Here is a 27,922-nt window from a genome sequence, read left to right as displayed (position 1 = left end):
AAGCCCCCAAGGCAGGGGCTGATGGGATTCCAAAGAAGATAGAAATGACAGCTCATATTAGCACTGGGCTAAGTCTTCATGGAGCAAGGTTTTGCACAATAGTTTATTAACACTCATGGCATGTCTTTGTGAGAGATGATGGTGATGATTTCCAAATTAGAGAGGAAACAAGTGGGATCAAACGAGATCAGACCCCAGTACCAAATTCAAAAATCTCCATGGTGGAAGAATAGGGATGTGAAGCCAAGTGCTTTGGCTCCTGATCCCAAGTCATCCCAAAGTCATCCTGCTCTTTACAGGCTCACTCTGCATTCAGGCCCCACTTTAATGCCCCCAAGAGTGTTGTGGGGCCATCATTCTACAAACATGTGTTAAGTAAGAACTCTGTGGACTTAGAGATGGAGGGGAGTTGATCCTGGCCGTATGAACCTCAGTCTTAGACCTCTCAATACTGTTCCCTTTAATAAAGGCTTTAGCGACGTCACTGGCTTCATGAACTCTGTTCGTAGGCATTTCAGCACCAATGTTATGACTGTACTAAATCCAACTCTATCAGCAGCACCGGGCCTTAACACATCTGCAGGACCATGGACAGCTCTTCTGGGCAGCAGGACTGGTTATGCTCTTCTGGTGTCTGAACCTAGGGAGGTTCCCGGAGGTCCCACATCTGCAGACCTTCATGGGTCCTGCAGAATGAGCTCTCAGTGATGAAAGGGCATGGGGACCAGTTAGTCGGGCAGATTCCAAGATTCCACGATCACATTCCGAGATTACTGATTCCAAGTTCCGTTTTGCCTCTCAAAAGCCATATGACTTTGAGCAAGCACCAATGCCTTCATTGGAAAAGGACGGGAGGGAATAGTGCAGCCTTACAGACTGCAGAGGCCTGTCTGTAGGTGAAGGTGCCCCACGCAGTTCTCCCCAATGGGAATCTGAGCCTGGGGACATCACAGAGACAAGAAGTAGCTTAGTTTGTCCATGATTTTTTATACGAAATTCTTCTAATGATACTGGGATGGAAAATCATGTGTTTCTTCTAGTTTTATCCCAGCAAAACCATGCACATGTATCTGATGCTGCCTGGGCCTCAATAATTCATTATGAATCTCATCCACCACATAAAAAGGAGAGTTGCTTTATCTCCTTCAGAGAGCAACTTAGCACAGCAGCAACCCATTGCCAGGAGGGGCAACTGTAAAACTGGGTCCCCGGTGTTCACTACGTTCTCATTGGCCATCCGGAGTGTCTGAACTTACAGCACCAACGATCATGGGCTCCCCTCGAGTGGCCTCTCCCCAAATAGCTATTTACACAGTTATGTTCTTAACAGAGGGAAATCAAAGGGTGCCGCCTCGCCAGCACCAATCAGAAGCCTGGGGGAGTAAACCTGCGTGAGGTGATGCACTTGAATGCCTTCTGTTTTCTCTGGAGGAAACTAGAACCCTGGCAGCCCCAGTCACAGCCTTGTTTTGGAGTGAGGGCACTGGGGACAGCCTGCTTGGAATTCTGTGGCAGTTCCACGCCTGGCTCCTGCGTGCGCTGTAGCCCGAGGTCTCACCTCGCACAGCATTTCCTCCTGGAATGACGAGATCAGCTCCACCATAGTGAGGCACAGGCCTCCCAGACAGCCATGCTCATAACGGGGGGACTACCATTGCCCGGGCCTAGAGTGCCCAGAGCTCACCCTGGGTTGGAGGGATGGCTTACCGGAGCTCCTGGGGGTCCAGGTGGGCCCTGGTGACCTCTTGGTCCTGGAGCTCCCTAGAAACACAAGTCATGTGTCAGTTCAACTTCCTTCTCCACATGACCAGGGACACCACCCCCCGGGGTCTTTCCCCGACTAGAGTTTATTTCTCGAGCTCCCAACAGGGACCCAGAGGCATGGGTGCTGGCATCTGTACTCCAGAAAGCCAACTGGACGTGGGAAGGCTGTGCCTGCGCCCAACTGTAGGGTTATGGCCTTTCCAACTGCTGCTCCTCCTAAGTCCCCACAACAGGAGGACCCACAGCCGCTTACCTGCTCTCCCTTCAGGCCTTCTCTCTGCACCTGAGGGACAGACAGGCGTTAGCAAAGGTGCTGGAATTTTCTCAGCAATAGTCCACCTCTCTAGGTTCCATTAAGAGCACGCGCACGCACACACACACTATAATGAAGTGGCTTCTGCCTTTTCTCTGGCTTTTGGTGTTGAAGATTTTCCACCCAACTGGCAGCATCAGCAGAGTTCTGCCTCATGCTCAGAGACGAGGACTCTTGCAGGGCCCTGGGCCCATCAGCACCTGAGTGCATGATTCCCACCCACTGCTGGGCACTCACCACAGAGCCGGGCACACCAGGAGGTCCTGCAGGTCCCACGTCTCCCTGTGTAGAAACAACAAGCGTTTCAACTCAGCGACTTGCTGCCACCTTCCGCTGCTGCCCCCTCAGGGTCCTTGCTCACTCCTACAAGCCCAGTGGACCTTGTCCATGTTCTATCACACCTAGGGTCACCATGCCTGGACTTCCTGCCTCCCTACAGTATTTTTGAAGCTTCTGTGTCTGATTCTTATCTCTATGTCTAGGCCACAGGCTTCTAGAGGACAGGAGTCTCATTTTGTCTTTTGTGCACATTCAGCCCAGTGCCTAGATCTGGCTGGTGTCCCAGGAACACCTCAGGGTTCGTCACAGCTATTTGCTGCTAGAAAACTTCCTACTCAGTGAGCACTTGCACGCAGCAGGCACTACGGTGAGAGCAGTGACCGTATCTTTTGCCATGTCCTTGTGTCAAGTTCACAGTTAGCAAATGGTCAGCATTCAATAAACAGTTATCAGATAAACGAGCAAGAAAATGCTGTGATGACTCTGTCCACTTTCTTTGTCATTGAGCACAAAAGGCTTTCATCATGACTCCTCCTTCTTAATGAGCAGGTAACCTGACCAGATTCCCCAGGGCATGAGCTGAATCTTGGTTCCACTTGGGGAACATCTGTCAACTATGGCAATACAAAAGTCATTATCCCATTACTCCAGTGCCCTATCACTAAAGCAGGGAGGCTGCTCAGAGCTAATGTTCCTGCACATCGCTTAGGAGCATAAACTTTCCTTTCACCCAGAGTCTTGGCAGTTAATTTTAGGATTCAGCATCTCCTATCAAAACACTGCAAGAATGTATTAAAATCTTGATGCCAGAATAACCCAATCGTGTCAATTTCAACTCCAGAGAAGGTGAGAGAATAATCAAGGCACCTGAATGGAAGCCCAGGTGAGTGAGTTGGGAGTTGCTAGAATTCTCAGCTGAGGCCTCTTTAGCCACTGCTTCCTATTTATTTATTTATTTATGGTGCATACCCTCTCTACTTCTTGAGACCACACTCCAGGAACTGGGCTGCCCCAAGATGATGTTACCTGAGACCTGCCTGGGTCCCTCTGAGAAGCAAAGCTACTGGACCTCATCTCAGCAGCACTAAACCCTGCTCCCCACAGCCTTCGCCCTGCCTTTTTCTAGCCTGCACTCACACAGGCCTGGGTCTCACTCTGGAGCATGAGCTCCTCCTTCATCCTCCTGTTTACCCTAGTGCTCAGGAGAGTCACGTTCACAGCATTTTTATAAGCATGCAAAATCGACAACAAACTTTTACATGCAGGCGTTTTACTTGAGATACAGAAATCCTAAGCAGCAAATTTGCTTGGTTAAGCCTTGTTGGAAAATGTTCTAAAAGGGATGACATGTGGAATGGGGCTGGGACTCGGTGGTGGCAGAGCACTTGCCTTGCACATGTGAGGCACTGGGTTTGATCCTCAGCACCATACATTAAAATAAATAAATAAATAAAAAGACTTTGCTCTCCTCTCCAAAATGCTTAAGAGAGAGAGAGAGAGAGAGAGAGAGAGAGAGAGAGAGAGAGAGAGAGAGAGAGAGAGAGAGAGAGAACCCTTATAATAGGATACAACCTTTATTTTATTTACTAAAGGCCTAGTATATTCTCAAGACTCTTATTCTAATTTTTTAAAAAATGTGAAATGTTGTAGAGGAGAGAAAAGAACAGAAGGAGAAGAAAGAGGACAAGGAGTTTGTAAAGATTACTGTTGTGTGTATTCACAGCCTATCTTGGTCTAGAAGCATTTTAAGTAGTAAAAGATTTTAATACATCTAAATGTCACATAATAGGGGGCTTTTTGTTTGTTTGTTTGTTTTTTAACGGATACTTATTCCTAAAAGAAGGAAAACTACTTAATGTGGCAGCAGCAGCATCTCGCTAGCTGAGGTGCTGATGCCCAAACCCCCCTGCCTCCTCCGGACCCACCTTGTTCACAGGACTCTCCCACCCCACCCCTCCCCGACCCTGGCTGGATCCAGGGGAAGTTCACACATCTGCTGACTCAGGAGCTGGTGCTGCAGCCCTGGCCTGGCTTACCTTCTCTCCCTGGGGTCCTGCCACACCAGGAGGGCCAGGTCTGCCCTGGGGAAAGAAAGCAAAGTTGGGTCATGACAGGCACTGGGCTACGCAGGTGGAGGGAGAAGGACAGAGTCGGCAGTTGCCCCTCTGAACCTGCGGCGTGTTTTTCCCCAGAAGCCAAAGGTCCCCCACAGCAGACTTTCTGGACTGGGCTTCCTGCTAGGAAGCTCTTTCTCCAGTAACCTAGATCTTCACGTCCGTCCACCTCTCCCTCTTTCCAACCTCTGCAGTGCGGTGCTGCACTCGGCAGGGGGCACGGCAGAGGGAACCTGGGAGAGAGGCAGGAGGAGCAAATCGCTCCTCTGCCCGGGCCCAGGCAGTACCGAGGGCCAAGTCTGATGGAGCTCTCTGGGAAGCCTCAGAGGTCGGAGCACTGGCTGGGCCTCCATGCTCAAGTGAAGAGGGAAGGCCAGGACCAGCTAAGGCCACAGGGAAACTGAGGCCCCAGAGGATGACGGCAGAGCCTGCCTCCTCGTCACTGCCCCAACACAATGTCCCCTTTCAGGAGTGGCCAGAACCAAAGCCAGAGCAAGCAAATCTCCTCAGAGCCTGGCACAGCAGTGCACACCTGGGGCAGGAGGGTCACAAGTTGGAGGCAGCCTAGTAAATTTAGTGTGACCCCCTGTCTCAAAATCAAAAGGGCTGGGAATGTGGCTCAGTGGTTAGCACAGGCCTGGCATGCACGAGGCCCCGAGATCAATCCCCAGAGTAGAAAAAGCACCCCAGAAAATCCCCACAGGGGGGAGAGGGGAGAGGCCCCAGGAGACCCCCACTGGGAGTCCTCATGTCAGGCTCCTCGGAGAAGCCAGGAGGGATCTGGGGACAGCTGGACAAGCAGTGTTCACCTACTGACGGGGATTTCTGTCCTAATGACATGGAGGCCCACTCAAGGCTGCACTCACAAGCTCTCTCACCTTTAGCAAAAATGAACGGAGCCCACTCACCCACCAGGAGTCCCCCAGGGAATTAGAGAGGAGGTGCCCTCCCTCTGCTCCCCAGCCCACCCTCTGCCACAGCCTGTGGTTTCTTTGTGTTTTTAAGGTTCTCCTGGGAAGGGGCCTCCTCTCTCAGCCGTCACCCAGTGGGTGTTCCCTGTGTGTGCCGGCACGGAAGCAGCACACCATGGATATATTTAATATGCCACTTGGGGGGCACCTTGGGCAAATATTTAAGAAATGGTTCTGTGTTTACCATATAATGTCAATGAAAGGAGAGCAAGATATAAGAAAAATGCGATCTCAATTTGTCAAATGACAAGAAATATAAATCCAGATATTATTTCTGGGTGATGGGATTTAAGTACGCTAAAATTGTAATGCTTACTATCATTAATTTATATATTGAGTATAGTTAATTTACATACATTCTGAACTATTTTTTTATTTACGTAAATATATTAATTGACTAATAAGTATGTTAAATCATACATTCAATATGATAAGCATCTTTCTAATAGTCCTCAAAATGAATGTACAATTTTACTTAATTTTTATTTTTAAGAATATTCAAATCTAATTACTTTTGTAATATATTTTACATTCACCTGCAAAAGTGCATAAAAGTTTTTGGAATATGTCATACATTCCCATGCATAAGTGCATAAAATTTTCCTTCCCACCCTATCCTCCTGCCACCGTCCTTTTCCAGGGGCAACCATCTTGTTTATCTTTCCAGAGAGAAGCTGTGTGTTGTAGGTCCTGGATGCACTTTCCCCATTAACCATGTATCTGACAGATTCCCCGGGGCCAGCACATGAGGGTTCTGCACAATTTCCACGGCTTCATCTCATTCCCCTGTAGCTATGCTTCCTGATTGATTCACCCAGTTCATATTGCCGAGCATTTCTAATCTTGTACTCTATGGACAAGATTGGAGCAGCAACCCCTGGACGTGCATGTCACGTGGGACATGAGCATGTCATCCATAGTCTTGGCATTCATGGCAACACGTCATGCTACTCAACATACAATTGACTTGAAGTAGTCTATTCACTGGGACCCTCCAGCTCTGCAGTAGAGTCAACGAGGGTCACACAACTGGAATTTGGTCACTAAGCCTCCTGCTGTCTTCAGCTGACAGGAAGGAAGCCGAGGGACCAAGGCCCTCCGGAGTTTGACATCAATCATTTCTGTCCTCTAGCAAAACCCAGCCACCATCCTGAGCACCCACCCACCTGCTCTCCTGTTTCCCCTGGCTTTCCTGGGAATCCATCCAGGCCTCGCTCGCCCTGGAAAAATAAGGACAATTAAAAAATGAATTAAAGCATGTGATCAACAGGCAGCAGCTGAATAGACACCGCTGTGGTCACTGTCATGGGAAGTGTCCCAGCATGCTCAGCTCCACCCTCCATCAGGTACTTCTCAGCACAGGAAGGCCAAATGCACATGAGCACACAGATACACACACATACACACACACACACACACACACACACACACACAGCCCTAGAGAGTGTCAAGGAACTGAGGTGAAGGGTCAGAGAAAACAGGCACATGTCCCTTTCAGTTCCCAAATCTGTGACCCAGGGATGACCATGTAGCTTCTGTGAGCTGCAACCCTCCTTGCCATCTGGGTCTGCCTGGGATACATGTGTGGGATTTGCAATGCAGTTGCAAAAACCACAGGCACATTCCATGCATTATTCCTCCATCCAGTACACCCAGATGAACATCCACCACGTTCCCCTGCTTGGAACACGTCTAAGAACTGACTGCAGCTGGCCGTGCCTCCACCCAGAGCTCCCTTAAAGGCACTAGCTGTGTAACTTGGGCAAGTTGCTTTACCTCTCTGAGACTGTTAGTTCATGATGTTTCATAGGAGTGAGGATAATCCCTTCCTCAAAGACACCTGTGACTAAGACAGGAGATGGCACACCTGAAGCGCTTGCTTCCGAGGACAGTCCAGGAGCAGTAACATTTTTCTCCCAGATTTGCACTGGTTTCCTTGAGACAGTGCTCACAGATATTGGCCTGTCCCATTAGTGGACCTAGGTCAGGGCTTCATGTCCTCACCAAGTGTCCTTCCAGCTGGCCATAAGAACTCAGATGATGAAGAAAGGCTGATGCTCCGAGGTGGATCTGTGCCTATGTTGACACTTCACTGAGCCCAGCAGACACGCTCCCCTTCCCTGTGTCCACACTGTGCTGACCGTTCCCTCTGCTGGTGGTCAGCTCCACTCAAGCTCAGCTTCAAGGTCACCTCCTTGACTTTGGCCTTCCCATTCCTCCTGGGGCCTGCTGGCTGCCCGGGATATGGTTCTGTCCCTTAATCTGGGGGCGAGGGACAGGAAAGAGCTGCCCAACTCAGCTTCCCAGGGCAGCTGCTGACAACTCCCCCAGGACCACCTGCAGCCATGGATTTGACCTTGGGAGATGTCCCAGATCTCTCTCAGCTCCACAGCTGGACTTCCTCTCACCCTGCACCTGTGACCATGCACTCATGTCCATGTTCTTCTCTTCCAGAAGTCACTCGATATATCTAGTAGGCCGATGAACACATTTCTGTTTTCCAGCTCTATTGTATACATAGTTTTGAAAAACTGGCTCATTGCAGGAGATCTGAGGAGAAGGAGAGGAGAGCTGTCTGCGTTTGCTCTCTGCTGATTCCACATCTGTTATTGCTCCTTCTCTTCTTCCAAACTCTAAAGTTGGCAGGTTGGAGCCCCAGCAACCGATGGGGAAATTTAGGACCCAGGAGAAGAAACCACTTTGTGCAGTTGGCATAAATAGAGTCCGGGCCTCCTGACCCTTAGCCCCTGGTCTATTTCCACTACCCCTGGGCCTAAGCATACAGGGCTCAGCACCCAGTACATGCTCCCAATGCCCAGAGCCACCCTTAGTTTTCAGGGCACCTGGTTTTCCAGACAAAACTGTGGTTGACAGTGGCCAATTCCCAGGGTCTTTAGTGAGTGGACTCCTCTCTGTCCCCACCAGATGCATCTCACTGTCTGCCAACCAACAGGACTCAGCAGCCCCTGACGGCCTCTGGGCTTCACTGTCCCTCAACACCAGGAACTACTCTCACCTATAGAACCTCCCCCCACCTGTGTCCACACAGACATCTTCTGAAAAGCCCCAGAAGCAGGGCTGCCTCCCACATCACAGTGAACACCCACACTGATGGATGGGTAGTGACTTTTGGCTAAGGCTGTGCTGGGACATGGCCCAGCAGCTAGAAGGGCCTGTCTCAAGGGAAGATTGAAACTTCCTTCTTGCTGATGTCAGAGTCAGAGAGGTTCCTGAGAACACAGACTACTTTAAGTACCCATCAAATGTAAGAACTGGAAAAGGGCCCAGGGCAGCATGGAGCCCTGGCTTCTTGTTTGGCAGATGGAGAAATGGAGGTGCCCAAGTCCCCAAGCACATCAGCGAGAGAGGCAGAAATCACACCCAAAGCTGAGCTAGCGGAATGCACAGCTCGCCCTCCCCGCTTGCTTCTCTGTCTCTCCTCTCACCCTCTGTACTCGGGGTGTGCTGCCCAGGACCCTGCTAAGCTTGTTAGAGAAGTTAACTCATCTAATCCTGGTGCAGTCTCATGCGGTAGATACTCTGAACTTCTGCATGGAGGAAACTTGAGCCTCGAGGTTAAATGGCTCTCCAAAGGTTATGCTGCCCACAGACAGACTCCAGAGCCGGGGTCCAAACATAGTCTCCAGAATCACTGCAGGTCTGACCCACACCACGGGGATGCTACTCACTGGAGGGACTCAGGCTGTTGGAGGCACTAACTGAACCTTCTCCCCTGGACATGGCTTGAAGGTGCCCTCCACTTCTTGAGCTTCTCCACATTGACTTCAGCAGAAAGGGCTGTGGGCCACCTAGGGAGGGAGTCCAGGGGAGCCTCCCACCGTGTTCCAGTGCTTCAGGCCTGGACTACCACACAGGGGAAAGAAAGGCTGGGCGAGGGGCTTCTACACCTTGTTCTTCTTCTCACACATGGCTTCAGGAATACCCCACCTCAGCTTCCCCCGCTGTACAGTAAGGAGAGTGCACCAGGCTTCTCCAGTCGTTACAGGTCTGGGATGTCCAGAGGACTGCCGCTCTTGTTGACTAGACAAAGTCTTAATGCCAACAAGATGCTAGGAGCTTGCTGGAGAGGCTGCCCAACACCTCAGGAAAGGCTGCTGTTTCCTAATAGTGTTTGGCAGAAACAAAGCTCTGAATCATGTACAGCTGGGTGCCTCTGAAGCACAGGTGGGAACGGAAGCAGGTGTTTATGACCATGCATTACGAGCTGGACACTTCTGTTATCTCATCCGGCCTTCCCACCAGCTACATGGAAGACGGTAATTCTTCCATTCTGTCCATGAGGAGCTGAGGCAGCTCAGGGCAGTCCCAGCTCTCAGCAGCAGGCTTCCCCTCACAAGGCCACAGCCACCCCTCGGCTGGCCAGCCTTCATTTCCTGGGAAAGCTGGTCGCACCATCCTCAGAACTGAAGCCATAGCACCCGGGGCACTGTGAGGCCACAGTTCAGATGGTGGCTGGGCCCACCTGAGCCCTCATGGGTGCTCTGTCTCTGTGACATGTCCTAGATAACATGACACAGCTTCCTGTCTGCTGCCTCATCCAGACCTGTGGCTTCATCTCAGCCTCCACTCCAAAATAAACCATCTGCACCACACCACACGTCACCAAAGTTCACCCTACACTGGCGCTCACAGCCCACTGCAGCCCGAGCTTGATCGTGGCTCCCACAGCATCCCAGCTCATACCCAGTGCCATCCCAGTGTGTCCCCGAGAGGAGAACCGACCAGATGCTTTGCACCAAGTGCTGCCTCAGCCAGTGAGGACCCGAGATGCAGGAGGCAGGAATGTCCTGCTCAAGAAGCTGAGAACTCACGTGTGTGTAGGACACAAGCAACCACGGCAGAGTCGGGTGAACTGCACAGCTTCTAGAAGCACAGAGGAGGAAGCTCTGGGCAGGCCCGAGCCCAGGAAGACCTGGGAGGGAGCCATGCGTGGGCCCAGAGTCGGAGGGTCAAGGGGATACTGAGGCTGCACTGCTGGGTGGTGTATGGATGAAGGAAAGAGTGGATGGATCAATGGATGGATGACTAAATCCAACTTCCCACACATTTCCAGTCAGACTGAAGGCTCCCTAGGCCAAAAGCCATGCTTAGACGTTTTTGGATCCTCTATGGCACATTAAAAACATAAACACTTCATAGGTAATTTTTAATTTATTTCAGGATCTCCTCAATATTCTCTCATGAGGCAGAAGACACGGTAGCACCAGCAGGTGCCCCTGTGAGTACCAGCCTCCTGGGTAGATGAGCTGACAGATGCCAAGACTCCTCGGGTCTACAAATCAAGAGCAGTGGAGGCCTCGCAGGAGGACTGTTTTTAAAATTCCCTTTTCACATTTGTATCAGCGCTGGGTGACCTGAACCCACATCATCTGGAGCTGGGGTGTATGTCGGAACACTGACCCCAGGTGAAGCACCCGAGGGCAACATGAACAGGACCTCTGTGGGCCCGGAAGTAACTGCTCCTGCCTGAGGATTCTTGGATGCCCCTCTCTCCAGGCTGGCTCAGCCCCAGGCCTCTAGTCAGTGGAGAAACCACAACCTTGGCCTCTCAGCTGGTCAGGGTTTCTGGGCTTCTCTTTTGAGGCCCCATACTGGTATTGGACCTGGATCTAAAGGCCAAGGTCCTGGGGGTTCTGGGGGTTTGCATCTCTTCCAAATGTAGCTGCCTCTTGTCTGAACAAACCTGGCTCCATCCAGACTGCTGTCCTCCACTTGCGTTTCTACACCTTTGATTCACCCTGGCTCATTTTATCAGGGACCTGGTCTTGAGACAGGATTTCATGGAGTTGTCTACTCTTCATTCATAGATTCATCAGACACTGAGGGCCACCTATGTTCCAGGGTCTACTCTTAACACTGTGCACCTGTGGCCCTGCATTGTGTTGACTTTGTAAGTATCTGTTCTGCCCCCTAAGCCCTTGGACCCCTAAGGGCAGCACCTGTGTCTCAGTCCTCTCTGGACGTGGCCTGTACCTGACACTCAGTGGGTGCCAAGACTGAGTGCCCAGGGACCTGTTCATCAATGGCACCACAAACCCCCCATTTTCTTCACTTCAAGGTAACTGAGGAGCAGAGAAGTTATATAACTTGCTAGGTCAGATGCCAGTCCATGGCCAGAACCAGGACCTCCCAAGCCCCAAGCCAGGACTCTGTCTGGAAGCCCTGACCTCTGTCTCTTGGAGAGGATGCTAGGCCTGCAGGGACAAGACACAGCCTTCAGCACAGCTTACCTGGAGGGTGGGACATTGACACTGCACCGCACTGGTCCTCACCACACATGCACACCCGTATGTGCACACCCATGTCATGTGCACAAACATACTTGCACACACATACACACGCCAAGCGTGGACAGTCCCAGCACCTCCTCCCGCTGGAGAGTGGAGAGTGCTGCGGACGATCAGCACAGCCTGCACGTACCTTTTCTCCCCAAGGTCCTCTTTCCCCTCGTTCTCCTTGGAGACCCTGCGGAGGTAAGAGCAGTGACACCACCACAGCCTGCTTCTCTGGGCTAGACCCCCGAGGCCTCTGGAGAACCTCGTGGAAGCTTCCAGCTCGGGGTGCAGGAGAGGGAGGTGGTGAAGACCCTGTGTAGCAGTGTAATCCTGCTAATGCCACACAGCGGCCCGGGTTCCTCCATGTCCAGGGTGGAGGGGAGCCTGTAGGGCTGTTCTCCTGGTCTGGGCTAACCAGTTCTCATGGCTATAGACCAGAACCTCTGAGCTCACCTGGCCAAGGGATAAATGTGGCTTCAGAGTCAGACCCTTCCACCTGAAGCCTGCAATTCCACTGTGCCATGGATTCCAGAAAGGAGCCCTCTTTGAATTGGAGACTCTGGGGCCTTTTACACACACCCCTCCTCCTGCCCCAGGGAAGAGTTGCTGCACTGGGCCCTCCTGTAGAGCAGCAGCAGGGCCCTGTGCTATGAACTCCTTGTGTGGTTCCTCCCTCTTCTCTCCTTTCTGGAAGAAGGGACCCTTGGGCATTCCATGGGAAGGGTGTTAAACATGGCAGACACATCCCAGAGCTTCCCATTGGTTCCAGGAATAATTTGTGCATTTGTACTGAAGAGCAAAGCATCAGAGCCACAAGACACCGTTCTAAAGGAAAGAGGGTCTTCAGGGACACCTGGGTCTGGGGATTAGTGGACATGGATTCTATTTTAATCCCATCTAAATATTTGGGCTGTGCAGACTGAGATGGGAGGTCCTGAGTGCCCGGGAGGCTGAGCAAGCTGCTTTGCCTGAAAGTGACTTTCTACACTGCTGCCAATCTCAACCCTTTTTTAATGAGAATGAAGAAAGGGTTGATGCTCAAGAAGCCACGGGGCCCTTCTATGCCATAGTCACCCACTCTCCACTCCTTTACCCACTGGAGACTCTGCACCTGTGACTGGCACTGGTCCAGGGACCAGAAATCCAATATACTTCACTACCTTCCAGAGGGGGCAAACTGGACAGGTGGGTGAAAGTGGCTTCTTTCAACCAAGTGTCAGAGACCCCTAAGCTCTATCCTGTTTTTGAACCTTGAAATGGGGGTCTCAGGAATGTGTTTAAACCTATCCCCCAGGTGATTCTTATGTACCACAGCATTTAAGAAATTCTGGTCTAAAAGAAGAGAGACCGATGATTCTTGGGCATCACTATGTGCCAACAGCAAGTCCTCATCAAGCAGATTCAGTGAGGCACTGGCCAGAGAGCCGGGCTCCTGATTGATGAGCCAAGAGACAGCATCCCTCCCAGACAGGAGCCTTTACTTACAGGAGCTCCAACTTGCCCAGGAGGTCCCGGAAGTCCAGGTGGTCCTTGGGGACCCTGCAGAAGAGCATTCACAAAGAAAAGTTTTAGAGATAAAAACAACAGATAAGAGCTGCTCAGTCAGTGACCGTGTTTCGTACAAAGATCCACAGGTTTGCAACCCAAGAGCTGCCTGCACTGCCTGAACCATCTCTCCAGGAGACAGCCCTGGACCTCAGCTTCCTCTCCCCTACTGATGGAGCCATGCTCACACCCAGATCGGCCAGACGTCAAGCAACAGCTCTGGCGCGCCCTCTGAGCCCAGATGCAGCAATTTCCATTTCCACTTGCCCCACATCCTTCTGCCTTCTGAGATCTGGCCTGGACACAATCACGTCTTTTGCAGAAGCACAGCTGATTCCTGTGGCTCTCATTTACATTTGCCCCAGAGTGGGTACACCCTGAAGAGTTCCACAAAGAGCCTGGAGGAAGTCTGCAGAGCCTGGAGGCTCCTCTGCTGCCCGCACCATCCACCACTACTGCCTTTGAACAGGTAGTTTGGAAAGATCTATAAAAATTCACTAAAAAATGTGCATTTCCTTAGCTAACGGCATCCCAACTTTTGTGGTGTCTCCTACTGCAATGAAAATATATAAGACTTGAGGAGAAACACGCACATGTGCATGCTTGACTGCTTCATCGATTTTAGAGGAAAACTAATGAAATTATAAGTATATAAAATAGATTCCACTGTCATGTATAACTAAAAAGAACAAAAATAAATGATATAAAATACAATAAAAAAGAAAGAAACCCTCAGAGCTATGAGTAGGGGAAAGGTTATACAAATTACAAAGCCTTCTGGGTCACGGGACACTATAGGTGGGCTGCGGGCTCTCTGGGTGGGTTTGGAAGGAGGTCTCAAATCACTTGTTAAATGAAAAAGGTAAATTGCCAGTTACATGATCCAGTTTTTGAGAATTTAGGAGAGATTATATGTGGCTAGACAAACAAATATTTGTGCTGTGTGAGAAGGGGAGGCAGGAAACATTTGAGCATCTCATCTATACTCACAGGGCCTCATTTTGCATCAGGACCTGTCCCCTAGGAGCACAAGGAGAGCACAGCTCACAGCGACACTTACCCGCATGCCCACCTCTCCAGGCAGCCCGGGCTCCCCCAGCTCTCCTGGCTCCCCCTGTGCATACAAATTAGCATATGGTCAGAGCCCTCAGGACACACCAGAGCAGCCAAAGACACATGGAGAACCCATCCCCAGGACACAGGGAGAGCCCATTCCCCAGGACACATGGAGAACCCATCCCCAGGACACAGGGAGAACCCATCCCCAGCAGCTCAGAACTCATCACTAAAGGATGCAGAGGGTCCCAGGCTGCCCTCTGGTGCTTTTCTATAAGCAAAGGATTTCATCTTCACCACCCATGCTTCCTCCATTCCCCATTCAGATTTGTTTTGTGGACCTCTGATGGTAGGAGCAGGTGGGAGTGGAGTCCCAATGACGTCCATCTTCATGGAGAAGGAGTGTGGCCACGTGGAGGGGACCAAGGGTCCAGGGACACAAAGAACTCCCCTTTCTCTCCTGGTTTTCCAGGACCTCAGACCTTTTCTCCTAATGTATTGTCAATTGTGAACTTATGGGATTCTTACAAATCAGGACCTGAGACCTATCATACCCAGATGCAGATGGAGAAGGAAAAGAGATGCAGAGAACCCACAGCCTATTCCGTTTAGGTTCTTGGTGAAGGCTGGAGCAATGGGAATAGAACTTACTCTCATGCCTTTACTGCCGTCTCTCCCAGGGGGACCTGGAAGGCCCAGGGAACCCTAGAAGGAGAGAAAGAGATTAGCAATTGGTACAGGGTGAGGACAGTGTTGGACGAGGCTCTCAGGGTGCAGGTACACTGAATCAAGTACTGGGAAGGAGGCTGCAGATAGGACCCTGCTCCTTGTGGAGTAGACACCAGCCTGCAGCTCAGGCCTCACTTAGGAGAGGAAGAAAAGCAGATTCCCAAGAGTTGCACCAGATCTACCACATCAGGGGCAACCCTTCATAAGATCTCCAGGGCATCTGTATGAACTGACACATGAACAAGAAGCTTGGTCTGCAACCCTGTCCTCACAAGAGTCCACAAGAGTGGCCCTCTCACTCTGGGCTAGATGTCACATGTAGAGGGGAGGCCGGCCTGGGCTGCAGAGGGGCACATACAGCTGAGCAGGTCTTCATGGCAGGGGTGCCTTGGGCCTCATGGGATGCTTAGCAGATCCCTAGATACCAGATGCACCGTCCAGTTGCCACAACCAAATATGTCTCCAGATGTTGCCAAACACCTCCTAGGAGGCAAGAGCCTTCCTGGCTGAAAGGCACTGGGCTAGGACAAATATTTAATGTTTTTTAACTTATGACAAACTTAATTCTAAGGAATTGCACACAGATACACATGACAAGCATAAATAGGAGCAGCTGTGGGGTGAGGGGGCACCTGGATTAGGCTCCTCATCCCCCTTCCTCCTGCACACACACACACCTGCCACAGGCCTGGGGAGGCAGTTTAAAAGAGGGGACTCCAGGGTCTCTAAGCGCCTGTCCACCTCTGACACCACCTGATTCAAATAAAAGGAAGCTGCCTGAGACCTTCTGCTCAGCTGCCTTCGCCCCCTCGATCCTCCACGAGACCCTGAGCAGGCTATGCCTCCACCTGGGCTTCCTCCATATGCACAATGAGGGTGATGCATCTGCAGTGATCAGACAGACTGATGAATCCACACGTGCAGCTACAGAGTCCTGTGTGCAGCAGTGCACTTCTGCAGACATCATCAGACACAGTCCCTGTCATAACCCTCTGAGAAGGTGTTTTTTTCCAAAGACACATCAGACACTAAAAACTTCTAGCTTTGTCCACAAACTAAATTAAATTCAATTAAGAAGCATGCACACGTATGCACACATATGTATACTTCTAAAACTTCTATGCAGTGCCTCCTGTGGCCTCAACATTCTAATATCAACCAGCATGATGTTGCCAAGAAAGATTGGCATTTCTGAGCCTGGCATCAGATTAACCCAAGTCCATCCCCGGCTTCTCCTAACCAATGTGTTTTTTCACATTCTGGTAGCGTGCAGCAGGACCTGCACCCACACCACTTCAATGGACACTCCGCAGTCCTGAGCATCAGCCCCACTTCCCTGGCAATTCCAGAGCTACCCTCTAACTGCCTCAGGAGGGCAGAAGCCCTGCACAGGGTCAGGAGACTGGTGGTCAAGAAAAGACAGGCTCAGGGCTGGGGATGTGGCTCAAGCGGTAGCACGCTCGCCTGGCATGCGTGCGGCCCGGGTTCGATCCTCAGCACCACATACCAACAAAGATGTTGTGTCCGCCGAGAACTAAAAAATAAATATTAAAAAAAAATTCTCTCTCTCTCTCTCTCTCCTCTCTCACTCTCTCTTTAAAAAAAAAAAAAAAAAAAGAAAAGAAAAGACAGGCTCAGCCCGTGTGCTCTACCCTCTCTAAGGCCCGCATTCCACTCCTCCTGCACTGAGAGAGGCTGTGGCTTGTGCATTTCCAGAACCAGCCTCCTTAATGCCATATCCCTGTAACCTGAAGGCTGAAATTCAGTCTTTCACAAAAGGGAGACATCACAGAAAACAAGGACTTTCTCTAGGAAAGAGCCCTGGGGGCTGCCTCCCCCAGCATGAGGCCTCACAGTGAACGTGTTCACCCAGTGCCTCGGTTACCATTCAGGATGGCGGGTCCGTGAAAGATCAGTCTGTCCTCTGGCTCCTGCAGGGTGGGAAGTCCTTCAGCTCAAGGCAGGAAAGGGTGTCCTGGAGGGCTCCTGCCTCAGAAATAAAGTTGGGGGCAGGGGCCATCTAATAAAGGGAGTCGGGGTGAGACCAAAGACAATGCCAGAGAGAACTCCGAACTCTGGAAAGTTCTGGAATCTGTGCCTTTCCTCACAGAGGTCGTGTTTCTTGCCTTGCTGTTCTCTTCAAGTGGGTGCCTGGTGCATATCTCTGAATCTGCCCCCCACAAGACTGGCACCCGAGAGGGGAAAGCGAAGCCACAGGGCCAGACCCTGCCTTGGTGCAGGGCCCATGTGCTCTGTGACCTCCATTCCTTCTCCAACCCTGTGTGCTCCTGAGGGAGGGTAACAAAGATGCTCCTGCTTTAAAATTAGCCTTAGACTATGTCACTCCAGAAAACACAGTGAAACACAGAGTATGGTGAGCAGACAAAGGTCCCCACGGCCAGCAAACTGCAGCTTCCAATTCTCTCCATCCCTCAGTACCACGACTGTGGCTGGGCTGGTGAAAGGCTGAGTCCCAGGCTCCAGGCAGGCAGGGGACATGCCTACTTCAGGATCCGCACGTCCCAAGGACACAGAAGACTTGGCATCTTGTTTTAGAAGACCAGCGTGACAGGACCAGCCATGTTCTCTTTTGACATAGGAGTGGGTTACCTCTGCTCTGTATTTACAAAGCTGACTGAAAAAGTGTGACCACTCCTTCGAGTTTCGTTTTACTTGGTTAAGACAGCCAAGACAGCCCTGCAAATGGACAGCCGGAAATTTCCACCTTCCTGTCATCAAAGCCCTCTCATTAGATGGCCTTGTGAAATTTCATCCCCCCCAAAATAGTGAACCTGACCCAGATAGTTCACTTTAGTGTCGTCTAATATTAATGCTACAAAATACTACCATGCCCCTGTGATGCACCTTCCAAAATTCCCCACTGGACTCCCTCCTCCTGCCCTCAGTGGCTTTGGAAAGAAAAAGCCAGAGCTCTACACTGCCCACTCACAGCCCATCAAGAGTGCCACCTGACCTCCCCCAGCCTAAGTTTTGTCATTTGTAAGACAGTTTCATGCTGATTTCAGATAAGAAATAAATGACGACATACTTTGTGGATTGTAAAATATTATTAAAATGCCAGTTGCTGGCATTCTGTCAAGAACTAAAACACGTGCTGCCCCCAATTCCACGTGGGTGAGCAAGGAGGATGACAGAGACCGGAGGTGGCCCTGTGATGGGCAAGGCCCAAGCAAGTGTAGCTAAGGGTCCACAATACTATGCAGGGGAAGGGAGGGGGAGGGGAAAAGGAAGTGAAGGGAGGAGAAAGGGGGCTCCGGGGCACCTTGGCTCAGCAGAACGCTTGCTTCCCGCTGTGGCCTGGATGTCTATGTCCCCTCAAGTTTCACACGTGAAAACCAAATCCCCTACGCAATAGTATCAGGAACTGGGGACTTTAGGAGGTGGGATTAGTGCCCTTATTAGAGAGGCTCAAGGGAGCCTTTTGGACTTCTGCCTGTGAAGACACAGCAACCAGGTGCTATCTGTAAGGCAGAGCGATTCGTGATTCTGCTAAGAACTGGCACTTCAGCTAGGATTTCCTGGACTCCAGAACTGTGGGCAATGCATTTCTGTGGCTTATCATTACTCAGTCTAAGGCATTTTGTCATAGCAGCAGTAAGGAGGAAGACACTCCCCTTCCTGTTCTCAGCTCCATCTGCTATGAACAGAGTGGTTCAAGGAGGAAGAGCCTCCTGGTCAAGGTGGGGAAATGCTTCCTAGAAGGGGGACTGCAAAGTAAGCAATGAGTGCTGTCATTTTGAGTGGACTTTCTGAGCCTCCTTATTGCACCTGTTAAAAGGAAAACAACACTTAGGTCATGGACAGCATAGCAATAGACAGTGCCCGTGAAATCCACAGCAGAAGACAACCAGGGCTCGGAGAAGTCGGGCCTTCCCACTGGTGTGCTAGCAGTTGTGACTCAAAATTGGGGCTTGATTCCAAATGCAGCCCTGAACTCTCTACCCCCACCCCACACATGCACACTCACCATCTCCATGACCCCATCTGGAGATCACATGACGGTAACATGTAGCAGGAAATTACCTGTCCATCCACACCCACTCATCAGCATCCAGATCATATTGCAGGTTCACCCTGTTAACTCATGGGCACGATGCAGAGGTACAAGGGAACACACACCCCTCTTACTCTTGGTTAATTAGCTATCAGGGCATTTCTAAATGATAATAATGAGTCTACCAGAGGTGCTATGTTAGTCTAGTCTTCACCCATTTGGTAGGAGGCATGGCAGGCCCTTTAGGTGGGGTCTTGGGAATATTCTGGGCAAGGGTTCTCAATGTGTGGTCCCTGGACCAGCAGCGTCAGCATCTCCGGGGGCCTCTGCCTTGCTGTAGACCTACTGAAGCAGATATTCTGGGAATGGGGTCCCACCAGCCGGGTGATTTGAGCACCATCTTGGGTTTGAGAACCACTCCTTAGAACAGACAAATGCAGGTCACAGAATCAGAAAACATGGAATCAAACTCTGCCTCCACCACTTACAGAGGAAGTCACTGGTACTTGGTCTCAGTATAAATGCCATGTGAAATGAGAACATCCTCTTCCTCAAGAGTTAAATCAAACAGCATGCACATGGACCCTGGAAGCCAGCAAGTGCTTGTAAATGCAGGTACTGTCACCGTTCTTAGATGTCCTGTGAATTATCTCAGATGAACTGGAGAAAGGAAAGACCTCTACAGCTGCCCCCCTGAAGCATAGTTCCTAAGACTCCTGCTGGGCTTCCTGAGCCTCGAGTGTTGCACCTCACCAAGAGCACAGAGTTCCCACTCTTTGTCACCTCTGAGGGTAAGATCTGATTAATGCTGAGAGCACAGATGTCACGTGGAGCATCAGGATGGAACATTATGCTGGCAAATTGGTAATTAAGCTTAACATTTATGAGCACTTTTTACAAATATAAGTCATTTATGGTCATTAGCTCATTTAGTGTTCACAGCAACCCTCTGCAGAGAGTGCTTTATTTGCCAATTCACAGATGAGGGAGGAAAGTTGGGGTTACAGGGTTACAGGTTAAGTAACAGCCCACAGTCACGCTGCTAAGTGGCTGATCAAGGTCTGGATCCAGCCAGTCTGTGTCTAGGGTCTGCTCCCTCAGCCTCCCTGACCCCCTAGTGCAGTCGCCAGCATTTATTTCCCTTCTCCTCAATGCTCTCACCCTTTTGATTAGTCCTTGATTTTGAAACTAGCCCATTAGACCTGGCAAGCAACTGGGTGTCAGATGGCGCTGGAGAGAAATGCAGACTTCCCCATCCAGCTCCGCCTGGGGCTGAAAGACACATCAACTCACAACTGCTCCTAGGTGCCTATCTTCAGCACCATGGACAGGGCTAGGAGCATCATTCTTTCCCCAGTATTTTAACTCCAATCTATAAAACTATCCCCATAGACACATAAACAGCGAAACTAGATTTCCCCTCAGCCTTTTAATTATTGTAAAAATGGAAGGCATTCAACCACAGCTATCCAACGCAATAACCATGGGAGATGTCCACTCACACACACACGCTAAGGGAAGGAAATGGGGGAGCTGATTACACCAACCATGAACAAAGAGCAAGGACCCCAAGCTAGAAGTGGATGGCATAAATAAATCTTAGAAGTTTCACATATATAAACACAAATATGTAATTTACATTTTCTGGCTCCAAGGCTCTACAATGCAGTCATAACATGAAATTGATTCCTATGAGGAACAAGTTTTTGGGATCTAGAATTCCCAGATAGTAGTCCTACTTTCAGAGAGGGACAGGGGATGGCACTGGCCAATGTAGTGGTCAAGAGCAAGGATCTCTCTCTCATCTTGTGTCTTGTATCAAACAGGCCCAGTCTCAGCCTCAGACCCTCACCTGCTCTGTGATATTGGGCAGCCCCGTACAAGGGGCTTAGGAAGCTGCCACTCAAAAACCAAATAACCTGGCACAGATTAAGGGATCAATAAAGGGCTTAGGTCATGAGTCTTTTCACTAAGTGGTAGATTCTTTTCAGATGAAGTCCATATACCATTCCACATATGTTCACTGGTGTTAGAAAGTGAATTCTGCATGATGGTTTTCCTAATGCCACTACCCAATGCTTCCAACAGAACCAGCAAATTAACAATGCATCTGTTGTTCCTTGCTATGCCATGCATTTCACCTGGGCCAGAAACCCTCTGTCTACCTTAGCTTGGGCTGCTGCAGCAGAACACCTTAAACCGAGGCGCTTATAAACAACAGAAATTTACTCCTCACAGCCGTGAAGGTGGAGAATCCAAGATCAAGGCACAAGCAGAATCAGTGTCTGGTGAGGTCCACTTCCTATTCACAGAGGACACCATTTTGTGGTGCCCTTCTATAGCAGAAGAGGGTCTGAGAGGGTCTCTCCTTGGCCTCTTTCAACGGCACTGACCCTACACAGAAGGTCTGCACCCTTAGGACCTACTCACCTCCAAAATGGCCCACCTCCTGATGCTCCTGCCTTGGAGATTGGGATTCCAACATGTGAGTTGTGAGGGGACACCAATAATTGGGCCATGATGTCCCTAATATGAATAAGTATCACGGTTTCTGGAGATCATTCCTGGAAGATGACCACTCTGGAAAGAAGGCATCCCCCATCCACCTGTGTGGCCCTATTCCAACTCCAAGAACTTTTCTCATCTCACAATTTCAAGCAAAGCTGTATCTTAGAGACACTGAAGAAGCACCACCTTCTTCAGGTGAGAAGGGCCACTGTGTGGACAGTACATGGGTGTCCACTGTGTTGGGAACCAGGGAAGTGTTGTTATGAGAGCAGACCTGACTGTCACCTGCAGAGTCCCCTCTAGTCAGAAGCAGGGTGGTCAGGAACATGGCTTCTAGCTTCCCCTCCCTAAACACCCTTCATCCCGCCCTCCACCACTCCCCTTTGCTCCCACAGGCAGATGTTGTGTTCATCACATCCCTGTGCCACTACCCAATGCTTCAGAGAGAAACAGCGAATTAGCAATGCATCTGTTGTTCCTCGCTATGCCATGCATTTCACCTGGGCCAGAAACCCTCTGTCTACCTTAGCTTGGGCTGCTGCAGCAGAACTCCTTAAACCGAGGAGCTTATAAACAACAGAAAAATCTTGCTGTTCTTCCCTGGTCCCTAGTGTTATGTTTTGGATGTGAGGTGTCCCCCCAAGTCTCATGTCTGAGACAATGCAAGAAGTTCAGAGGTGAAGTGACCAGGCTATAAGAGCCTTAATTAATCAGTGAATTAATCCCCTGAAAGGGTTGACTGAGGGGTGACTATTGGCAGGTGGGCTGTGGTTGAGGAGGTGGGTCCCTGGGGGTGTCTTTGGGTTTATATTTTTCCTTGTTGAGCAGAGCTCTCGCTCTGCCTCTTGACCATGTCCTGAAGCTCTTCTCCACCACACTCTTCTCTCATGATGTTCGGCCTCATCTCAGGCCCCAAGGAATGGAGCCGGCCATCTGTGGCCTGAGACCTCTGAAACTGTGAGCACACAAACTTTTCCTCCTCGGAGTGTTCTTGGCAAGCCTTTTGGTTGCCGCAACAAAAAAGCTGACCAGCTCTCAAGAGGTAGTCACTATCATTCTGAATAAGCCAGAACTTATAATAAGCAACCTGTCATCTTCCCATGCCTCTGTATAATGAAATAAATACTATTAATGTGTTTGTATGGTTTTCTAAGTTTTGATGCCCTTTCCCATGAAGTGGGGATATTTGTGCCTTTTTTTCTGCCATTACTGGGAGAGATGAAGAGGACAATGCCTGAAACCACTTGGCTTGGTGCCTGACACCTAAGATCACTGAGCAGAAGCCCCCCTGATATTTTAGAGGCAATGGGGGAGGAACCTAGAAAAGACAAACCCAGTAGCAGCAGAAGACAAATACCAAGGAAGGTCATTTGGGACCATGTAACATCAGTAGGACAGTCCAGTGTGCACTCCAAACTCACTGGATGCCACCTGCCAAGTAATGCAGAGCAAGGTGACATCAGTGTCATTTTAAAGTCACTGCAAATTCACAGGCACTTGTGTGTTTTCAGCATGGTGGCAGGTTCAAAGCAATGGAAGCCACGTGGAGCTGAGAGTTCCAGGCACCCTGCCCCCACAACGTGACAGCTTCGCAGTCCACAGCAAAACGGAGAAGATGTTTTGCCCAGATGCAAATGATCAGGGCACAAAGTATCAGAGGGCTCTTCAGCTCCCCAGAAACTCGGGGAGCAAGCTGCCTCAGCTGGTGGCAGAAAACCTGACTTTCTAACCATCTGCCTTAATTCCACCCTGAAGGCCTTGGGTTTTCTTTCCTCGTTTTTGTGACTTGCTCCTGAGTCATTTAGCTTTGTGGTGAACCACCTTACAAAGACTCTCCTACCTGATGATCTCAGAACACTCAGGTGGTCAAAGCCCATAAAGGTACCATTCCAAAAGTTGAAGGAGCCTGTGCTGCTAGTCTGGCTCAGAGACCTCTCTTCTGTTCCTCCTGTTGAAACGGAGCCATAAAATGGCAGCTTCCCTGTTCCTAGAAACTGTTCAAGCTCCTTTCAGAACACAGGTGTAGAACCCAGGACCTGACCTAAAATGACCTCAAGAACCTGGTAGAACCAAAAGTCACTCAGGAGCAGAAGCTGAGGAATGTCAACAGGGCCCCCCAGACCTAGACTAGAAGTGAGGCATGGGTCAACAGCTGCAGGACAGGCCCGAGTGACCTGTTCCCCTAGAGCAGCACATTGGGTGTGGACTAGTCCACCAAGACTCCCAGTTGTAACCACCCAGCCCCTATTTCCTCCCACACCAGGCTCCTTAAGTCCCTTCTCTATCTGCCAATGGGGGGAGAGAGCCAAGCTTGCCTCCTCTCTCCCTCCTTGTCGTCTGCCATCAGTGAATAGCTTTCTTTTTGAAAAAGCCCAGTGCACAGTCCCGGCTTCTGTGTATTGGGCAGTGAGCCCTTGCTCAGTATCACTGTTGGGTTTATGGTCCTGGGAAAAATTAAGAAAAACTATCAAAGATGATATATCATATTTCTGTGACCCAAAATTCTGTCTGCTGGTGAGTCAGTGAGCCCAGTAAATTTAGCTGCGTTTCTTATATGCATTGTCTGATTTTACTTTTCTGGCACACCACGCTGACACTGAGCGCACCATCCATATGAAGTCTTGTTTACTGCCATATGGATTTCAGTGAACACGCTTAACAATGGACATTTTTGGTCGTTGTTGCTATTATTCTTCCCCCTCACCCAAATGCTGAGTGTCTAGTCGCTGACCTAAGGATGACTTCATGGGGCACTTTGCCATCCCTGTGCCTTTCCAGGGTCTCTAAACATGGGCACCAGACATGGCCTTGGTCAAGGGATGAGGTGCCAGGAGAGAGGTAGTGTAGGGGTCTGGAAGAGGCAGGAAGTCAAGATCTCCAACTGTTTTTCAGCTGCGTGACTCCCCTTCTCTACCCTCCAGTTTGCTCAGCTGAAGGGGGAGGGGTGGCCCAATCAGCTCCCCAGCTTCCCCCTCACTGTAATAATAATCCATGTTTTCCAGATACTTACTAACTGTGTGACCTTGGGCCGGAGAATTGACCTCAGAGCTATGTTCTCCTCATTGGTGTGAGGTTCAGATTGCACTTAGGAGAATGCCTGGTGCAGACAGGCAGTGGATAATTACAACACCAACAAGTTGAAATGGCCAGAATAAGAACTAGCATCCCTGGACTCACTGGGCTCCCTGTGCAATCCCCCTGGAATCCAGCAGCTGCTTTGAAGACAGCAGTCAGCAGAGAAGTCAGTTTGCTAAGCACTGTCCCACGGCATAAGTCACCAGACCCCTGAAGCCCCAGCCGACTCCCTGGCCCACCCTGGCCCACTCATCCCCAGAGGGGAAACAGAGCCTCCACATTACAGAAAAGAGCCCTGGAGGGCAAAGTTGGGGATGAGCTGATTCCCAGCGCTCAGAGCTGCTGCCTGAAGGGGGCTCTGTGCTTCTTCCCATCCCACCCTCTCACTCTAACAGAGGAGGAAGGAGACACAGAGAGGGAGGTGACTCACTGCAAATCACACACCATGGTGTGGAAGAATCTAGATCAGACTCTGCTAACAAATGCCAACTGCCAGTCAATGTGTCAACTGAGGACAGAGGTGGGAGTGCCAGTCTTCCTGGCTCTCTGCCTCTGCTCACCAAGTGACAAAGGAGGCTTCCTGGCTGCAGCTGTGTCCCCACGGCCACAGGACCTAGAATGCATGGCTTCAGGTGTGGCCTTGGGCACCAAGAAGATGCCTCAGGTGTCAGAAGAAGAAACTAATAGTAGAACATGTTAGGCCTCCCCCAAATCCTCCCGGCCTCTGCTTGTTCAGGCCTGCTGCCACTACCAGCTCTGTCCTCATGACCTTCCCTACAAATTCCACAGCTGTCCCTGACTGCACAAATTTCCCAGGTGGGTCTCCCTTCACATCTACCACACCTGCTGTTTGAGCATCCTCTGCATGTCTGACCGTCCATGGACCCTTCAATGACTCTGTCCCCTACACACACTTTTTGAATATGGTGGTCCTCAAACTGCTTCTCCAGCTCTCTTTGCCATGCTCTTGAATGCCATCATTATTAAACACTATGAATCACCACATCTGAAGCAAGCATTCTCCTCCACATCTGTTCATGCTCTTCACCCTGCTTGGCTAGGTTGAAGCTCAAGAGCCAACTTCTCCAACAGACTCTTCATGAATCTCCAAGACAGTGAATCCTGCCTCCCACTTCTCCCAGATGCCATTTCCTGTCTCCACCTTCTCTCTTCCTGTGAATACTGCATATGCTTCGACCACTTGAGTGAAGAACATGCACTGACGCTAGACTCAGTGCAGAGCACCTCTTTTCCCCACAAGAATCTTCGTCAGGTAGCAGCATTGCCAGCCTACACTTCCCCCAACCCAAGTCCCCACCACCTTCCCTTGGAGGAGTGCCATCAAGGCAAGTGCTTACCTTTTCACCCTTTTCTCCTTGGACAAAGGGTCCTCTGCCCTAGGAAAAGGAAATCAGAAAGCCAAGTTTACTTCCCCAAGGCTTGGTACCACCCTGAGACTGACAAGGCTGGATGCTTTCATCAGCTCTGCAGGAGCCTCTGAAATAGATGAACTATTATGTATTGAATATGGATTCTCCTGAGTGCCATCTCACTTAATCTTCCAGTATATCAATATCACAGGTACTATTCTTTGCTTCCATGACAGCTTTCATGACACATAATCTGTACACTGTGTAATTCACTCATTTCAAGAGTCCACTTCAAGTTTTAATTTATTTAGGGAGCTGTGAAATGATCACCACAATCGGCTTTAGAACATTTCCATCACTTCAAAAGGGAGCCTCTCCAGTTAGCAGTTACTCCCCACTCCCCTATCCTCAGTCCCAGGCATGCTCTCATCTATTTCCTCTCTCCATAGATGTGCCTATTCTAGACATTCTGAGTGCATGGAAGCATGCAACAGGAAGCCTTTCATGACTAGCTTCTTTCATTTGGCAAGGTCTTTTCAAGGGTCAGCCAGGTGGTACCATGCAGCAGACTTCATCTCCTGCAGACTAACATGATGAGGCATGGATACCCGCATCCCATTTATTCATGGTTCAGGTGATGAGCCATGGGTTGTTTCACCTCTTAGTAATCACAAATAATGTTGCTATAAACATGTGTGTGTGTGTTTCTCTGTGGCCATATGCTTATGTGTCTTTGAAATATATATCAAGGACTGCAGTTGAATTGTTGAGTCAGATGGTGCCTTCGTGTTTAAACTGTTGAGAACTGTGAGTCTGCTTCCAAAGCAGCTGCACCATTTCATGCCAGCAAAGTATGAAGCTCCTATTTCCCTGCATTCCTCCTGGCTCTGTCCATTACTAAAAATGAGAAATGGAAGTGTCCAGCCATCTGTATTGCATCACCCATTTTTCCTGTCAATCTTGTCAGTGGTATTGTGTATTCTGGAGTTCTGCTATTAGGTGCTATGTGTTAATGATTGTTCCTTATTCATTTCTAAAGGCACATCCTTTTATTATTATAAAATATCCCTCTTTTTATTCTACTTTTGTTTGAAAGTCTATTTTGTCCAAAATTGAAATAATTACTCCATTTTTATGTCCTTTTGGTTTCAGAATATTTATTTTCCATCCTTCTACTTTCTACCTATTTGTATCTTTTGGGTTTTCCATTTTGTTAAGCTTTGCAGTCCTGGAAATGGGCCCAAGGCCTTGCCCATGAAAGGCGAGAACTCTATGTGTATCTCTGTGTCCTCTATGGACAGGATGGTAGCTGGATCTTGTTTCTATATTCTGTCTGAAAATCCCTGCTCTTTGCTCGGCTCATTCACACATAATTCTATTGCTGACATCCAGACCACTCCCTCCTTGTTTTCTGTAGGTCTCTTGCTTCTTTATTTCTCCTCTACTCCTCTCAGAGGCAGTGAAGGCTGTCTAGCTGCATTTTTACTTCCTTAATGATATTTTCACTATGTGGTTTTGGGTGCTCAGGACTCAGATTAAAACAGAGGAATTACAACGGATGTCATCGGGGACAGTCACTCAGATGTCAATGATCAGTGCCATTCCCATTAGAGATGCAATAAGACTATCTCAAAAGTTATAAGAACTAACAGAATCACACAAAGCACCTGCAAGGAGTGGATTGGATGGTTACAGTGACATGGGTGAAGGCAGTGGAGATCTGGGTGAGTTCTTCTGTGAAGGGACTTTGCCCTGTCAACTGAGGTTCCCTCCTGATGGTAAGTAGAAGGAACCAACTATGATCCCACACACCCAAAAAGGCAACTGTCATTCACAAACAGCATTTTATAAGCAAAACAGTTGTCATGCTTCCCGTTTTGCTAATGG

General features: G+C 49.8%; 1 protein-coding gene across 4 annotated transcripts in view; it reads right to left on the bottom strand.

Annotated features, from left to right (window-relative positions):
* Nucleotides 1-27,922, bottom strand: part of Col22a1 (collagen type XXII alpha 1 chain) — a 231,258-nt gene that overhangs the window by 128,122 nt on the left and 75,214 nt on the right. For all 4 annotated transcript variants that reach the window (XM_078016656.1, XM_078016657.1, XM_078016658.1 and 1 more), the window contains 10 exons: nt 26,024-26,062; nt 14,990-15,043; nt 14,343-14,396; nt 13,223-13,276; nt 11,883-11,927; nt 6,608-6,661; nt 4,393-4,437; nt 2,315-2,359; nt 2,018-2,047; nt 1,708-1,761 (listed from right to left, as the gene is read on the bottom strand). In XM_078016656.1, coding sequence (XP_077872782.1) covers nt 1,708-1,761; nt 2,018-2,047; nt 2,315-2,359; nt 4,393-4,437; nt 6,608-6,661; nt 11,883-11,927; nt 13,223-13,276; nt 14,343-14,396; nt 14,990-15,043; nt 26,024-26,062 — 474 coding nt within the window. The remainder of the gene's footprint in view (nt 1-1,707; nt 1,762-2,017; nt 2,048-2,314; nt 2,360-4,392; nt 4,438-6,607; nt 6,662-11,882; nt 11,928-13,222; nt 13,277-14,342; nt 14,397-14,989; nt 15,044-26,023; nt 26,063-27,922) is intronic.

The sequence above is a fragment of the Ictidomys tridecemlineatus genome, chromosome 7, assembly GCF_052094955.1.
Source record: "Ictidomys tridecemlineatus isolate mIctTri1 chromosome 7, mIctTri1.hap1, whole genome shotgun sequence".
NCBI classification, from domain to species: Eukaryota; Metazoa; Chordata; class Mammalia; order Rodentia; family Sciuridae; genus Ictidomys; species Ictidomys tridecemlineatus.
This window is presented reverse-complemented; position numbering and strand designations above follow the sequence as displayed.